General features: G+C 40.1%; 1 protein-coding gene across 21 annotated transcripts in view; it reads left to right on the top strand.

Annotated features, from left to right (window-relative positions):
• The window catches only part of lrrfip2 (leucine rich repeat (in FLII) interacting protein 2), a 170,121-nt gene that overhangs the window by 51,821 nt on the left and 100,036 nt on the right, over positions 1-18,264 (top strand). For all 21 annotated transcript variants that reach the window (XR_015756931.1, XM_087986153.1, XM_087986142.1 and 18 more), the window contains exon 3: positions 17,988-18,074. Coding sequence is in view for 20 of the 21 variants with exons in the window: in XM_087986153.1 (XP_087842279.1) it covers positions 17,988-18,074 (87 nt within the window). In the remaining variant the exon portion in view is untranslated. The remainder of the gene's footprint in view (positions 1-17,987; positions 18,075-18,264) is intronic.

Below are 18,264 nucleotides of genomic sequence, written 5' to 3'. Positions count from 1 at the left end.
ACAAATTGCAGAGCATATGAATATTACATTTGGAGAACCTGGTTTTTGAATTGGACTGATGAATGCAAGTTCTTATTTCTGCTGTTCTCTATGCATATGGCATTACATTAGTCAGTGACATTACATTGTTTCAGTTTCTAGTCATCTGCATCACTTCGATTATGAAGCTTGGATATGAACAATTCTCTTTTAAAAATCAAATTTGAACACCAATGCTTCTAAAAATTTTGGTTCAAAATTGTAACTTTCAGTTTTTATGAAATACTTGACATAGTTTTAGTCTTGATTTGATAAGACAGTCAATTGTTTGCAGACTATTTTTGTTCACTCAGGAATTGGCTGGACCATCATTTGTTATTCGTCGGAATGGCAATAACGGATTTATTGTCAAGTGTACCGAAGTACAGTGAACAGGTTTGTTTATGAGGAGTACAGGTAGATCAGAGTAAGCAAGCATGTGCAGGTCATAGGCTTTAAAAACTAATTTATAGGCTTACAGGTTACGTTGCACAGGCTGTGCGCGAGGCAAGGTCGATATTAGCATGATGAGCATTATTGAAACAGTACATTCATCAGTCTAATATAAGACCAGGAACAGGCTGTTCCTGAACCTGTTGGTGCAAATGATCAAGCTTCCATATCTTCTGCCTGACGGAAAAGATTGCAGGAGACCATTACCGGGGTGTGATGGATCTTTGATGTTGACAGCCTTTGTATACAATCCTTACAGTGTGGAAACACGCCCTTAGGCCCAACAAGTCCATGCCGACCCTCCAAAAGTATCCCACCCAAACCCGTTCCCCATTAATCTACCTTTACCCCTGACTAATGTGCCTAACCTCCACATCCCTGAACACTATGGGCAATTTAGCATGGCCAATTCACAGAACCTGCATATCTTTGGATTGTGGGAGGAAACCGGTGCATGTGGAGGAAACCCATGCAGACACAGGGAGAATGTGCAAACTCCATGCAGGCAGTCACCCGAGGCTGGAATCAAACCCAGGTCCGTGGAGCTGTGAGGCAGCAGTGCTATCCACTGAGCCACCATGCCACCCGTAAAGCATCAGCCTGGGCCTATGTATTACTAGTCCAGTGCTGTTATCAGTACACAGTTTCTCTGTTCTCATTCTACGGCAACGAGCCATGTAAATGGAGTCGATGGATGGAAGGTTGGCTTCCGAGCTGGCCTGGGCTCTGCACGCTAGCTTCTTTGGCTCCTGAGCAGAACAGTTGCCCTACCAGGCTGTTATGCACCCGGACAGTAGCTTTTGATGTTGCACCTGTAAAAGTTGGTGAGTAACCTTCAGGACATTGCAAATTTCCTGAGCCACCTGAGGAAGAAGGGATGCTGTTGTGTTGCCTTGATAATCGCATTTATATGGGAAGTCCAGGTAAGGTTGTCAGTTATTGTCACTTGAGGGAATTGATGCTCTTCACACTCTCAATTCCAGTTCCATTGATGTAGCTGGGGGCGTGTTCTCCTCTTTTCTTTCTGAAGTCAAGGATCTGTTCTTTAGTTTTTCCAACTGAGAGAGCAATCATTCTCATTGCACCATGTCACCAAGCCTTCTATCTCCGTTCTGTATTTTGACTTGTCATTGTTAGATAACCTTCCTTCGTTGGTGATGTCATCAGTGAACTTGTAGATGGCGCTCATTCAGAATGTGGCAACAAATTCATAGGTGTACAGTAGGGGGCTGAGGACACACCCTTGGGAGGGCTCCAGTGCTGAGTGTTATTGTGGAGAAAGTGCAATTACCTATCTTCACTTAATGGGTCAGAAAACTGAGAATCCAGTTGAAGAGGGGGAAGCTGAGATCAAGGTCTCAAATTTGAGATCAGTCTGGAGGTTCTATTGGTGTTGACTCTGACTCCACCTTCAATGAGCAAAAGTCTGATTTAGGTTTCCTTGTTGTCCAGGTGTGCTCGGGATGTGATGTCTGCTGTGGGCCTGTTATGTCAGTAGGCAAATTGTAGGGGATTGAGGCAGGCTACGAGACTAGAGTTGATGTGGGCCATGACAAGTCTCTTGAATCACTTCTTGATTATTGAGAACAGAGCCACTGGGTGGTAGTCATTAAGGCACATTGCATGTCCCACGTCAAGATGGTTAGTGGCTTGGAGGGAAAGTTGCAATCAGTTAACCTTTTCATTGTAGATTTGGAAGATGCTATTGAAAGACGCATTTGTGAATTTGTACACTTCGTCTTGTAGATGGCACACACTGCTACCACTGAGTGTCAGTGAGAGAAAGACTGAATGTTTGTGAATGTGTTACCAATCAAGCAGTCTGTTTTATCCTGGTTGGTGTCCAATGTTTTGTGTTGCTTGAGCTGCACTTAACCAACCAATTGAGGACTTCCAAATTTTCAGCACCATGTTTTTGTCCACTTTGTTTCAGTGCAATACACCTGGCATGTTTCTAAACATTTCGCAATAGGTATTGAGATTCTGTGCAGTTTATAATAACTGTGGCAGAAATGTAGAGTATTTCTGTTTTTCTATAGATAATAGCGGAGTCTCGGATGCTAAGTATGATCAATTTGTAGGTCTACTCCAAGACACAGGAAGGAACTTATGCATGGAGCTGGAGGCAGTAGTTGAGGTCCTTAAGGAATATTTTGTATCATTATTTACGAAAGAGAAGGACATGGTAGATGGTTCGTGTGGAGGTGGGGGGTTATGTTGATCGAGGGCATATCAGTATAAAAAACGAGGTGGGTGTTTTGAAAAGCATTAGGTAGACCAGGACATGATGGGATTTATCCCAGAATACTGAAGGAGGCAAGTGAGAAAATTGCTGGGACCTTTTACAAAATCTTTGTAGCCTCTTTACTCATAGAGAACTGGAGAATAACCAAGGTTGTTCCTTTGTTTATGAAGGGCAACAGGGATAATCTGGGAAATTACAGGCAAGTGAGCCTGCATACGAGTCAGGAAATTGTTGAAGTTTCTGAGGGACAGGATTCCTTTCTTCTGGGGAAGAAAAATGGCATTTTTGGTGATAGGCAGGTGAGCTGGTAAAATGGATACCGAACTGGCTTAGTTATAGAAGATAGAGTAGCAGTTGTGTAGTCCAGATGAAATTCCCTCAAAATATATTATGATAGCCTAGACACTAACTTTTTCTTAGTTAAAGCTAAGTATAAAGCATTGCACTCCAGATGCAATTTAATTAGTCATGCTACTTGACTTTAAGCAAAACACATTTCTAGTTTACAGTTAAAAAAACAAAATTTAAAGTAGAAAAGAATCAGCTTAACTGTAACTCTATCAAATGCTTAACCAAGTAGTATATTTACTAACTACTATTAATTAATTGTTCCAAGAAAGTAACATCCCATAAACATATCCTTGGTAAAGGCAAATGCAGTAAAATAGCTTATCTCACATGCAATTCTAACAGCGGAAAGATAACCCTAGCTTTTAGTTGTAACAGAGAGGCAGATAAGAGCTTCCACATCCAGCTTCAAAACCCCAGCTGCTGCGACTGAACGCTACACTAGAAATCCTGGTTTTGTGGGAGCTTGACCTCACCTATTCGGGCAGCAGCAGTGATGGCATTGTGGCCCAATATGGGAATAGCAAGTTGTGGGAGGTGTCCCCCGATAACTGTGGCAGCATCAAGAACAGGCAGCTGAGGTCTCCCAGACAGCGAACGAAGCAGCGGACTCAGCTAAGACTGCTGAACTTTTAAACTTGAACTGGAAACATAAAGGAATTAAGAAGGATTTTAATGTTAACTATTATCTTTTTTTTATTTTTCTACTTAATCGATGAAGGTAATGCTTACCTTTTAATTCTTTTTCTACTTTGTACCGAGGTTTTATTTTGCACAAAGGTACATTTGACCTAAGATTGTGCTGTATATGGCAACATTGTATGCTTTTCTGTGTTTACACTTTTATACACTGTTTACCTGTCGATGGAAAATATTCATTGCAAATAAATAGAAATTACGTACAGAAACCTAGTCATCACTTCCTGTTTCTCTCTGTCTGAACAAATCAGTAAATTGGGCAACTTTTGTGTATTTGGATAAAATCGCTAACTTTTGTGATGCCTCCAGGAAGATGGACTTGATTTCCAGTGCATGACCCCATTGAGATGTGATATAATTGAATATGACTGAATAAAAAAAAGTCATGTTAAAACTTAGTGGCTGAAATGGACCATTATTCATTCCACATCAGCCAAGTCTAATCTTTGTCACATTTTTACTACATTTTAGAGATAACGTACTGTGTTCCACCAGAATAACTAGTTTGCTTAACTAAAATTGTTGGATCAGAATTATGGATTTAGACAGCTACCTTTTAATGTAGGTTTTTCTCCAAGCTTTGATCTCTAGTCCATATGAATGAATCACTTTTTCTGTTTCAGTGGTTTCTGCAGTTAGAAGTTTTGAACTACGATGTTTTTTGGACTGTAAGGCTCCATCAGCAAAAAAACTATAAGGAGAGCTGAGATTTTGTTTTCCTGCAGCAGTACGTTTGATGTGCAATCTTAAACACGTTTACACATGTCAAGTACATCAAAATTCTGGAATTCTGTGGTGAAAGGAAAATAATAGTCCAGTTTGCCAAATTAAAATGATGCTTCTGGTAGAAAGATAATTATGCTATCTGAGGAGCTCATGAGTCAGGCAGGTTGCTGAGCTAGGTTCAACTTAACATGCTTGGGAGCTCTATAAATAGAAATGAAAGCAGAATAATCAGCTGCTCAGTTCAATGTATGCTCAACAGGATTTCCCTTTCAGAGGGATGACAGGTGCAGCTTACATTTGGGCTAGTTAGTGTATAAAAGTTAGCCCTGCCTCAGCTCTGAGGCAGTTGACAGATACACGAGAAACCAAGTGCTGGCACCAGATGATGGGCCATTTATTTCTCATTTTTTCTGTAATGAAAGAAAACTGAAATGAACTGGTAATCCTCTTACCTCAATGGCATAAGATTTTATTTTCAAGTTGTATTGAGTTTGAACAAAACAAAATCAGAGCCATTTTTCTAGTACAATACTAAGGGAGTGCTGCATTGTTGGAGGCATCATCTTTAAGGTGAGATTGTCAGCTGGGGACTGAGGATTGTACTTGGATCAGGCATTGCAGAGCAGAGAGAACATTTTAAAAACTATGCTGGTCATTATTGTAAAGCAAGCATGTATTTTTATTGTATGTTTAAAGGCTGCAGGATAAATTGTATGTGTTCTCTCCAATCTAGTCATTGTACCTGCTAGAAACTAGTAACTGCTTCAAACCATCATTGTTAGTAAGTCTACATGAGAATTGACTTCAGAAATACAATTTTTTAGTGAATGATCTGGTATTCAAAAATATCTTAGAAGTAAGACTGAGGGTTGGCCAATTTGATGACGAAGTGTCCTTCATCAGTTAGCAAGGAGCAGTGCTCCAAATGTTTGTACATCCAAATAAACCTGTTGAACTATAACCTGGTGTTGTGTGTTTTTTAACTTTGTCCACCCTCCCCCAACACTGGCATCGCTAATAATCAATTGGTTGAAAAATCATTGCCCTCTCCAGCAAAGGTTTTGCACTTCATCTTTGGAGATGGACATATGGAAGGGAATTACGAATACAAATGGGAATGGTGTAGAGAAAATGTAGATACTTGAGTGAATAGAGGTTTGTTAGCATCTCAACCTGAGTCATGAGTTTCACACTTTGCTTCCAAGTTATAATATTGTGGGCTTAAGCTCATTCCAGATACCTAAGTACATAATTTCACCATTCACTAGAAAGAATATTCCACTGACCTGAGGTGCTCCCTTCTAGTAAAGTGTTAAATTGAGGGTATATCTGTCATCTAAGGTAGTCTCCAAAGGTTTGTTCTATTATTCCCGGTTCATATGCATTTTTAAATCATTCATGGTAAAACAAATTATTTTGGCCGGCCAGCCATTTTATTTTTTATGATATTTTGATGTGTGCAAATTGGCTGTGAACAGTGTCAACATTTAAACACACAGTAAGGCAATAAGAGTGAGTTTTTTTTTTGGTCAGCCAGAACAGTGTGGCAGCTGTGGCACAAAAGCCACCCCACATGAAATCATTCTGCAAGCAGTTTTTTCCATGGGTAAGCACTATCTTGTTCTGAGGAGCTCAAATGCACTTTTTTCAAGGCGTAGCCTCCACTACCACCTGATGAAGGAGCGACACTCCGAAAGCTAGTGTGCTTCCAATTAAACCTGTTGGACTATAACCTAGTGTTGTGTGATTTTTAATTTTGTACACCCCAGTCCAACACCGGCATCTCCAAATCATCAATATCCTGGACATAATTATGCATCACTGTATAATGCTTTAGCTATGCAAGAAGACAATCAACATTCTGATGTATTTGGCATTCTCTACATTGTGTATACAAGGGCATGGGGAGAAAGAGGGGGATGCGCGTTAGGTAATGATGCTCAATGAATGAACTATTGTAGGCACAATGCCTTTATAGCCTCGTTATACACTGTAACACTTTGACCATAGAACCATAGATTCCCTACAGCACTGAAGCAGGCCATGACTTGTGATTGTGTCTTCGTGATCTTATTAACAGGAGCTAGTTCAAGGACTGAAGAATGTGCTCCCAGCTGCTAATTCACATGCATTGTCAAATGACAGCAATTTCTGTTCCATCATCTCTGAAACTGAAGCAGTCTATTTCAAATGCAACAAGATCTGGACAATGTCCAGACTTGGGCTGACAAGTGGCAAGTAACATTTGCCCCATAAAAATGTCAGACTATGACTATCATCAGTGAGAAACAGTCTAACTACCGCCCCTTGACATTCAAATGGTGTTTCCATCACTCAATTTGCTACAGTCCTGGATCCAACACATGAACAGAGTGGCTGCAAGAACATGCCAGCAGCTAAGAAGACTACAGCAAATAATTCCCCTCCTGACTCCTAAAAGCTTGCTCATCTTCGGCAAGGCACAAATCAGGAGTGTGATCCAATATTTTCCACTCACCTGGATGGATGCAGCTCCAACAACATAAAGCTTGACACCATCTAGGACAAAGCAGCATGCTTGCTTTGCATCACAAAAATAAACATACACTGGAGCTCAGTAGCAATAGCACGGTGCAAGGTGCACTGCAGAATTTCACCAGAGATCCTCGGACAACACCTTCCAAATCCATGACCCCTTCCATTTGAAAGAATAATGGCAGCTGATACACGAGAACAAGAATACTTGCAAGTTCTCCTTCAAATCACTTACCATCCTGACTTAAATGTATATTCCGTTCCTTCACTGTTGATGCATCAAAATTCTGGACTGCAGTGTGGGTCAACTCTCAGCAGGTGGAGTGTGATAATTCAAGAAGGCAGTTCAGCACCACCTTCTCAAGGGCATCTAGAGAAGGACAGTAAAAGCTGACCAGGCAGCGAGACCTATGTCCCTCAAATCAATGATGAACACTTGGGAGAGTTTGAAATCTCATCAAACTAAGACAATTCAATCTGTTCCAAATTTCACAAATGTCTCGAAGCATTTCAGCAAAGAATGTACTGATGAACATGGGCCATGACACATCCATGCTTCACATTGTTTTCTTCTTAATTGAAAGAGGTCAATGATTTGACGGCAGTTAGCATTCTGGCTGTAATTTTAATCCTGAATCCGCTGTATCAGCACACCCAAGTATGGCAGTGACTTTCCACAAGTGTTCTATGTTTACGTTATCAGAGGCTTCAGCTGAACAAAGACTTGGATCTGTTGTTTGTAACATTTCTTTTGTAATTGCTGAAGATCATGTCGCTTGATAGATGTCTCCATTGCACTCAAAACTCTGGTGATCCTAAGAGCTGTGTTCTTTTGAGTAGTAGGAGAATCAATCTGCTTCCAGTGTTTAGATATAGAATGCATCCAAGTATTTTGGTACATTGCCTTCTATCCATTAATCATGTGGTGATGAAAATATTCCAGTGGGACTCACCTGGGTGCCACTGTTGCATTTCCCTAGACCTGCCTTCTGCAAGTATTATAGTCCGCTCCTACCCTTGCGTTTGAAGCCCTCTTGTCCTGTATTTCTAACAGCTTTATTAAGTTTCATATTGACTTTTCCTTGATAATTTCAGAGTTGATCATTGGGCGTACGTACTGATGATGGTCACAGTTGTTCTGAAAAAGCAGGTATAGAGTAATGAGGCGATTGATTAGGCCTCTCAGCTCAAATGTAAGCATTTTGAGATGTCAGAACTGGTTTAAAAGCTGAACCCTGCCCATTGCATTTTGCCCAGTGTTCTTTAGTTTGATCATCCAGGAGTGTGTATAACAACGTAGAGCTGAAGAGGACCAGCTAGCATGGTGATGAGTTTTGCTTAAGCCAGTAATGTCAATTTGTATTGTCTGGTTTCCTTTTGAGTGTGGCTTGTGCGTTCAAAAGAGCCAAGCAGACTTTGCACTCATATAGGACGAAGAGAAACAAATATACAGTTGAAAACTAAAATATTCCTTTTCAGGATAAAAGGGATGCATTTAAGGAATTCATATCCTGTGCACACAAGAATAGCCTGTTTGAGTGTTGATTTAGGATGAAAAAGAAATTGTAGTTGACTAGTCCCACTCTTTCTTGCACATTTTGAGGCTGATGGCTTGACAAATTGAGACCACTAAGGTTTGATCACCCACAGCGCTTTGCGAGGACCCATGAGCCTACTGTTCATATAACTGTCTGGAATGCTTTTGTTGACAATAAGGGCATACCATTTCCTTTATTAGATGTATTGGAAAATGGTGGGTGAAGATGGGCATTCTCTCCCCCACTTGGACACTTGGCTCATTGGTAATCCTTGTCTGGTTTGAACTGAAAACTAACATAGTTACTGAGGTGTGCCCCAAGTGGAGCCACAGATGGTGTACACTGGGTGAGTACAAGATGCAGTTATCCAACCAGTTGAATAATGGTCTGCAGCTGATCTTTGAGGAATGAACTCTCTCTATTACGTGCTTCACTAACGACAAATCTAAAAGAGATTCAGGAACAAAGAAACCTGGGGCTTTAGGTAATTTAAGGTGGCGGGATAGATTTGAGGAAAATAAAATATAAAATAATAAAATAAAATATAATCAAAATCAATATATCAATAAACTCTCAATACCAAAATTCTGTAGGTGCTTTTCATCAGAAATAAGGCAGTGTTGGAAACTCATGTTCGCAACATCTGTCTGGTGGAGATGTGGGGGAGGTTTGGCGAGGTATAGAGAAAGAGTGAGTCTGAGAAAGGGGTGAGGGCACAAGTGCAGGAAATGGGAAATAAGTAGTCCTGGGCCTGGTCAGCTACTAGGACTGATTTTATTGTTGTCACATGTACAGTGAAAAGTGTTGACTTGCTTGCTTTACAGACAGAATGTAGCATACATCACGGTAAAAGAGTGCAGGCACAATGTTCCAGCTGCTGAGAAGATGTGAGATCAACATTAACATTAAAGATGCCCATTCAGAACTCCAATAACAGTGGGGAAGAAGGTGATCTTTGATCTATTTGTATGTGACGACAATCTTACATATCTCCTGGCTGACTGAAGTGGATGGAGGAGAATATAACTGAGGTGGGAAAGGTCTTTGATTATGTTGCTTGCTTTCCCAATGCAGCAGGAAGTATAGATGAAGTCAGTGGATGAGAGGCTGATGAACTGAGCTGTGTTCGCAACTCTTACATTTCGTTCGGTCTTAGGAAGAGTAGTTGCCATACCGCACTGTGATGCACCTGGATAGGATGCTTTCTTTGGTTCATGTCTAAAAGATTTTAAGAGTCTTTGTGGTCATGTTGAATTTCCTCACCCTCCTGATGAAATAGAGGTGTTGCTGTGCTTTTGTGACCCATGTCAATATGGATGGACCAGAATAGATTGTTGATGATCCTCACTCCCGGGAATTTCATGCTCTCGACCATATCCACCTCAACACCATAGATGTAGGAATCGTGTGGGAAAAGTAAGATGAAGCAGAAAATTAGTGTTAGATTTAATTTAAAAACATTTAGAGCAGAGTAGGACTGTTGAGCATGTGGAACTTTTTCCATCATGGCAATTTCATTGACAAAATTATTTCTACACATTTATTAATGCCCTTATCAATCAAGTCTCTGACTTAAAAGCTCCAATTCTCCCAACATCACAGCTATATTGGGAACAAGTTCCAGATTTCTAATTGCCTTAATGTGACAAAAGTGGTTTCAATTCAAAAAGGCCCAATTCTGAAGATTGTGCCCTATTGTCCTTGATTTGACCCATCCAAGAAAAATAATTTCTCCACGTAACTCAAAACATTTTAAATTAGTTCTTTTGTTGTACTTGTTTCATTACTTGCTCATAATAAGCAGCTGTCTTTTTTTTATATACTGTCCAAATATGACTAATTAGCAATTTGCTATTGTAGCCTCAATTCAGGCTCTGTTTCTATCTTTGCCTCTCCAGCTCCCTGCTGTGCTATTCCTCTCCCTGCTTTGCTGTTAAGCCTTTTTGACCATTGACTCTTGATTTACATTAAATTTAGCATTTGTGCAAATGACATCATCTTCAGGTGAAGTCAATTTGCCAGTCCCTGTTGCACTCCCTCCACCTTCAACAGGACACCTAGCTATTTTCTAAGTGCCAGAACAGGTGAAGATGAAAAAACATATTCCCAAGTTCAAATCAGGGCCAACAACAGAGGAAGAAAAAACTTTTTGGTAAAGTGTTTCAGAAATTAAATTGACAAGTAGCATGTGGATGCAAATAGAATTTTCATGTTATCATTCAACTCATGTGCAAACTAGCTCGAGTTATCAACTGAGTGAAGTAAATGGTTCCCAGAATTCTTGAGAAAGAGGGGTCTCTCTTCAAAGAAACCGAGAAACTAGCATTGAAGGTTCAGAACCGTAGCTACTAATAACCACGTTGTTACAATCTATGAAGACAGGCAGCTTTTAGAAAGATATTCAAACTTTTAGTTAACAGCTGAGAGAATGGCAAGACAAGTTTTAAGATATGAGCTAATAAAAGATTAAAAGCACTCATGGCTAAATAGTATCTTTCGTAGTTGACTTACATTTTGAAGTTTAGCGCATATACTGCCTTTGTTATTTAGCACAAATGAGCAAAAAACACGTTATAGGTATTCATTACGTTGTCCTTTTAGGTATTCTTGTGAAATCTGTCCCAAATGTTTGCGGTCCTGAAGGTTTTGATTGTTTCTTTTTACAATCTTTGATACTGAGAGTTTTCTTGGAGATTGTTTACTGTAGCTAAAGCTAGCCAAATTTTCCATCTTCTTATCTGCTTACCAGTTTGGTATTTCCAATCCAAGCACAGGGTTCCACTCCTGTTCCAGTTTGCTGAATCAGAGACTTCCAGCCTCAAGGTGTTTCATCTCTCCTGGACCCAACAGATGAACTGTGTGAACATTTTCAGGGATATTTTATTCGCCTCTCTCCCCTTGAATTACATCTTGATGGCAATGTAAGCTTTGTCCCTAGTTTGAAATTCTGATAACCTGTCCTTGAAAACTTGACACTTTCTCAATTTGGAACTAAAGGAACACTTCAAAACACAGCCTGAGAGTTTAAAGCACAATCTGACTTTATCCAAATTTTTATGGGACTTTGCAGGATCCATTGTTAGCATGCAGGATGCTCCCATTGTCTTAAAGCGTAACATTTTTTTTCCATTCTGCCCAGTAAAGGAAACAAGCGCATTATCACAACTGTTATGATCTGAAATTGTCAAAAAAGGTCAGTGCAAATGGCTGAACATCTTCACTTGAAAGATAAAGTGTGTTCTTAGAGCTCACATTGTGCTTCATTGAAACAGTAGTGCAGGCTGAAGATAGAGAAACAGGTGGGATGACAAAATTGTCATACTTGCAGATGGGATGGTGATATTCCCTAAAGTCAGAGCAAGTGGTAGAGGTGGGTACAATTACAACATGTAAAAGACATTTGGACGAGTACATGGGCAGGCAAGGTTTACGGGGATATGAGCCAAACTCAAGCAAATAGAACAAGTTCAGTTTAGGAAACCTGCCCAGCATGGGAAAGTTGGGCCAAAGGGCCCAATTCCATGCTGTTTAACTCAGTAACTGTATCATCAACACGAATGCAGTATGTTAAATAAATAAGTAGGAGTAAATCATTTGAAATGTGATTGGAGCACTAAACTGTCTGTATGTATAAGGTAAAAAGTGCTGATCTTGTGCGACTGGCACTTGCATAGGGCAGAGTTATTGGCAAAATTAGAAATTCATTGATCTGAAATGTCAACTTTGTTTACTGTCTCCTGGCCTGTACTTAGTGTATTTGATGTTTGCATTTCATATTTCCCAACAGCTGCCACCTTTTGCTTTGCTACTAATATTTTGATTTATTTTGGATATGGTACCTGTTTAGATGATCATGGTCTGTTTGTTTATCAAGTTAGTCACAATTCTCTTGACTATTTACTGGAAATGTCTTAAATTTGAATATTGAACATTATGATTTGTGTGTAATAGTGGTGAACAAAAGTGCACTGTTCCTTAAGTTGAGGTATACTGCATCCAAACTCAATTTTTTTCTTTTTAAAGGCAATGTCCAAATCAAAGTAGTGACCAAATCTGAGAGACAGCATTTTAGATTACTTAAATTCTTGTTCCCTGGGTTTGATTACTCCAAAAACCTCTAAATACTCACAAATTTGATGCATGATGCATCAACAGCCTTCAGCTGTTGGAATTTGAGTTGTTATTCCTTCAATCTTTAAAACCTGCGAAACAATTGCCAAGTTGCCATCCTTTACAGTCCAGGTATTTGCACTGTCCCTTCGTTAGCTTTCCCCGTATCACATTGTAGAATTATAGAATCCCTCCAGTGTGGAATTAGCCACTTGACACATTAAATCCACAATGATCCTCCAGAGAGCATCCTATCCTGACCCTTGTAGCCCTGAATCTTTTATTCCTAACCCACCTAACGTATATTTCCTTTGACACTACAGACAATTGAACATGACCAATTCACCTCATCTTTGGACTGTGGGAGAAAACCAGAGTACACTGAAACAACCCGTGCAGACATGGGACGAATGTACAATCTCTACACAGACCTGAGGGTGGGATCGAACCCAGATCCCTGGAATTGCAAGGCAGTGCTAACCACGGAGCCACCGATCTCACCGAGTTGACCTGCTTGCGAAATTATCCTCACCTTTGAGTAACATTTCTTAGCAGTCTTATCTGTCATGATGATCACAAGAAATGTACCAGCGTGATACATCATTTTAATACTTTTTCTTCATGAATAAGGTCTTTGCTGTGGGATGGAGGAGTCTGGACCTGGAGGGCATTGGTTTAGGGTGAGAGGGAAAAATTTATGAGATCTAAGGGGCAACTTTTTCACGCAGAGATGGTCCATGTATGGAATGAACTGCCAGAGGAAGTGGTGGAGGCTAGTACAATTACAACATTTAAAAGACTTAGAGGAATATGGGCCAAGTGCTGGCAAATGGGACTAGATTAGATTGGGATATCTGGTTGGCATGGACAGATTGGACCAAAAGAATCTGTTTCCGTGCTGTACATTTCTATGACTCTCTAACTCCATTCCTTTAAGAATGGAAGAAGTAGGAACAGAAATAGACAATACTGGACCCCATGCCTGATCTGCCTTGATTCTATTTTCCCACCCAATCCATATGTGTCTTAATTCATAGCAGGCTCAAAGGATATCTGACTCAACAAGTTAGTATGAAGGTATACCATGTAATTAGGAAAGCAAATTGCAAGAGGAATGGCATACTGGCATATAAATTTCTCTGGGTTTTGATATCATTGTACAGGGCCTGAGTGAGACCATCTCTTCTTTCCTTGTTAAGAAAAGGCATAATTGCATTTGAACATTCACTGAACTTATTACTGGTATGAAGGAGTTAGCTTTTAAGGAAAGGTTGGGCAGTTGAGCCTGCATTTAGAAGCGTGAAATGTGATCTTAAGGGATCGTGTGACATCCTGTGGGAACTTGACAGAATGGATACTTAAAGGATAGCACCTCCAACTTGTTGACAGACTTGTGTTAAGGGACATAAGAATAGAAGTAGGAGTATGCTGTTCCCTTCTTCTGAGCCTGCTCGCCCATTGAATAAGTTCATAGTTGATCTGGTTGTGGTCTGAGCTCCATTTTCATGTCTACACTCTGTCCTTAATTCCCTTGTCTATCAAAAGTCTATCTGACTCAGCCTTAAGTAAAATTGAAGGCCTAGCTTCTTCTACATTGCCACACTCAAATGACTCTTGGAAAGAGGGTCACCCTTGGGGTGAGGAAAGAAAATGGCTCAGATCTTGGAGAGTTGAAAAACAACTCAGCATGTTGAATAACATGTTGATGAAGGTTCCCGATGAAGGGCTTTTGCCTGAAACCTTGACTTTCGTGCTCCTCTGATGCTGACTGACCTGCTGTGCTTTTCCAGCACCACTGTAATCTTGACGTTGAATAAAGTCAATGCTTTATTCTTGTCACTGAAGTAATGTCACCTGGTTCTAGTGTCTCTCCTTCTCCCAACATACCCCCTGCCCCACTAAAAACAAAACGGTCTGAGTATCCAAACTCATCTGTCTTCTCAAGAACTTGTTTAATTGAGAACATTACTGATTTTTCAAACCTCCATTTGATTCAAGCTTTCTGTATAAGATAAGCTCTTAAACCCAGGAATAAGTCAGCACATTTTAAAAATTAGTTTCCCGTTTTATATAAATGATGAGGAGGAATTATTTCTCTGAAGGTTGTGAATCTATGGAAGAGGCACAGCCATAAATATTTTTGAGGCTGAAGAAAGTAGATGCTTGATTTAGAATGAAGTCACAGCGTATTGTGGGTAGGTAGGAACACAGTTGTGGCTACACTCTGATAGCCTATGATCTTACTGAATGGTGGGGCAGTCTCAAGTACAAAAGGCTCCTCATTTGTGTGTTCATATCCTGGTATTACAGATGTAGTTTCACTAATACCCTATGTGATTTGAGCAAAACATGCTTCCTCAAAACCATGCATATCTTGATGCCTATCCTCCAGTCCACTTGCATTAAAGGGCAGTATGCCATTTACTATCTGAAAAGGACATGGTTAAGCATGAGATGTTAAGAGTTAATTTGTTCTGCTGACGTATAAGAAATTGGATGTCCTGGGACGGTGTGTTTTTCTATCTTGCAGGCAGGATGTGAAAATGTAATCATACTCTGTAAATGCCGCAGTTTAAGGAATAACCTAATAACACGTTATTTTGAGGAATAATCTAATCACACTTTGTTTCTGGAAGTAATCTAATCACTTTACATTGTTTTGGGTGGCATGGTGACTATGGGGGAGTGGCAAGGGGTTGTGTCTTACGTGCATGACTGACAATGATGTAAAACCCTGTATAAAGGGGGATGGTTTCCTTGTTCAGAGAGCTCGCTTAACACACACCGCAAGCATTGCAAAGAATGTTAAGTGATCCTCCAAAAGCTTATACTTAAATCGTGGCTGTTCAAGAAGTTGGCGTGTTGCATTTCATCAAGCGTGTAAGAATCTCAAGAAGGGAACATAACAGAGCACTTGCAATGTTAACATTCAAGGCTGTGGGACTTCTGTAGATTTAGCGTAGCTCCTATGTGGTATGATTCTGATTCACTTGCTGCTTGTACCTGCCTGCTAATTTAATGTTTCTCATATGTGCACACCCAAGTGTTGTACAAGTTTTAAACTTTTTTTTTTAAAAGGGGATGGTTTTCTGTTGACCAAAGTGAATAAGTTGAGACTTCTCCTCAGTTAAATTCCATCTGTCAGGTTGCTGCAAACTTGCAGAGCTTGTCTGTATATTTGTTTCATCCTCATTTCATGTCCTTATAGAAATAGTAGGCTTCAATTTCTCCAAGCCGCTCTCTTGCTTTTTGCAATCTGTGAACTCAAACACTGAGCAATTAAGACATAAAACCTGGGAGCGGAATTAGGCCATTCAGCCCATCAAGTATAGTCTTCCATTCAATCATAGCTGATATGCTGTTTAACCCTATACTTCTGCCTTCTCCCTGTCCCTTACCAATCAAAACCTATTTATCCTTAAATACAATCAATGTCTTGGCTCCACACCTCTCTGTGGCAATGGGTTCCACAGGCCAACCATCCCCAGCTGAAGAAATTTCTCCTCATCTCCATTCTAAAGGGTTGTCCTTTCACTCTGAGGATGTGCCTCTGAGTCTTAGTCTCTTCTACGAGTGGAAACATGTGCACATGCACTCTGTCCAGGCCTATCAGTATTCTGTACATTCAAATGAAATACTTTATCATCCTTCTAAACTTCATTGATACAGACCCAGACTCCTCAACTGTTCATATGACAAGCCCTTCATCCCTGGGATCATACTTAGAAACCTCTTATGGTTCAGGACTCGATTATTCTATAGGTGTGTAGTAATGTTACTGAACTAGTTAATTAAAAAATATCTGTCCAGGTCTTAGCCAGGATAGATCAATCGTTTAATTTAAACTGGCTGAATTCATCCTCAAATGATTGTTAGTAAAGATACAGGTAATTAATGTTATTTTGAAAGTGCCCCTAGATATTTGTCTCATTGCAAATGTGTTGATCACGGTCTAAACAGGCCCAAATGGACTGAATTGACGGACTGTTCACTTGTCTGACTTCTACATGAGGTCAGTTTTGTTAATGAGCACCACTAAGGATAAATGATTTTTTATATCAGCAAGTCTGCCCGGTTTGCACTGATAGCTAAGTAGAAATCACAAGTAAACTTAAAGCACTACACTTTGTCACCCTCCTGAGCTGCCCAGTAATTTCATGCATAAAATTGACGAGAAATTTGCTGAGTTCCTCCAAAGCCAAGTGTTCAGTTTTCTATTTTTTTCACATTTTTCTAATAATTAGTTTTCCTTGACTGACTTGGTCCAACTTTAATGTGTTCTAAAATAGAGCGACATGTTTTGGCTACAAGTTGCAACAGGTATCAGTATATCTTGAGTGGCGGTCTCCGCTCTGTATGCATGGTTATATGAAGTGGCCGTAAACTGTATACAACATGCACAGTGTGTCAAAGTTGTTCAGATAGTATCACAAATGTGTTTTTTGCCTCCAATATTAGTAGTGGCTATAAAACCTTGAAAGCTGTGTTTAAAACGTTGTCCCATGTCTTCATGCTGAGTGCCTGGTCGTGTTTTTTTTTAAAATCCAAAATTAGTTTATTTATATTTTTGTGGTTGTGGAGGCTGCTTAAGTGAACATACCAGTAGAACATAACTCCATTTTTTTTCCCCACTCCCTGCCTTGCCATCAGCTGGAGTGTGATTGCAAATTCATGTCACGTTCAATTAAGGAAGTGAGGGACTATTATGGCTATTTAGGTAACACATTGTAAATCGAGTCCTGCTGTTCCTGGACCAAATGTTTAATGCTAGTTTTATGGTTATGCCCTTATCCCAGATAACCCCACTGAAAGGGAACTATTTAAGTTGTTTTTATGTATGTCTTGTGCTTCGTACAAAGCAACCCTATGTCTCTTCTAAGACGCTAACTGGCTACCAGCAGTTAACCAAGCATAATCCCAAGTTGAATGTCACATTTGTTGAGACCTGATGTCTCTCAATACTAGATATTGAGTGCTTTTTGGCCTACCATAATTTCAATTCTAGCGGCTGGTTGCAATGTAAAAATGACATAATTCTTTTTCAAGTTACCTTGGAATTGAAAGCATGGTATGATAGTGGAGTTCAGGACCCAAGTCAGAGTCTCTTTATCTCGCAGCACTCCAAGATTGTCTTCAGCAGCACCACATGTGAAGCCTCAAAATGCAATCACAGTGAGACAAGGTTTGGGAAGCACTGCTTTAATCATCCTGGAAACTGCTTTCAGTATGAATAGTTTTTTATTATGTATTGCAACACACTTGAACTCTTGTGTTTTCTCCACGTTTTTTTGCCATTGCATAGTATAGAATTAACAAATGTTAATTTACTTTTGTAGGCAGAAGCCAGGCTTGCAGCGAAGCGGGCAGCCCGAGCAGAAGCCCGAGATATCCGAATGAAAGAACTGGAACGACAGCAGAAAGAGGTACAAGCAGATGTCATGATATATTGAAGTGTGTAGTTGCTGGATGCTGGAGGAAAGACTGAGGTGATGACCCAAGATGACCCCCTCAGGTGGTCACTTCAACTAGAAATGAAGTACTGTTGCTCTGAGACAGGATAGGCAAAGACCTTGCCTGAACCAGATTTGTAAGCTCACACACATGATCTTGTTT

The sequence above is a fragment of the Chiloscyllium plagiosum genome, unplaced genomic scaffold (genome assembly GCF_037043375.1).
Source record: "Chiloscyllium plagiosum isolate Xiang-an unplaced genomic scaffold, Cpla_swu_hap1 HiC_scaffold_4, whole genome shotgun sequence".
Taxonomy (NCBI): Eukaryota; Metazoa; Chordata; class Chondrichthyes; order Orectolobiformes; family Hemiscylliidae; genus Chiloscyllium; species Chiloscyllium plagiosum.
Note: the sequence above shows the minus strand (reverse complement) of the source record. Positions and strands in the feature narration are given on the sequence as shown.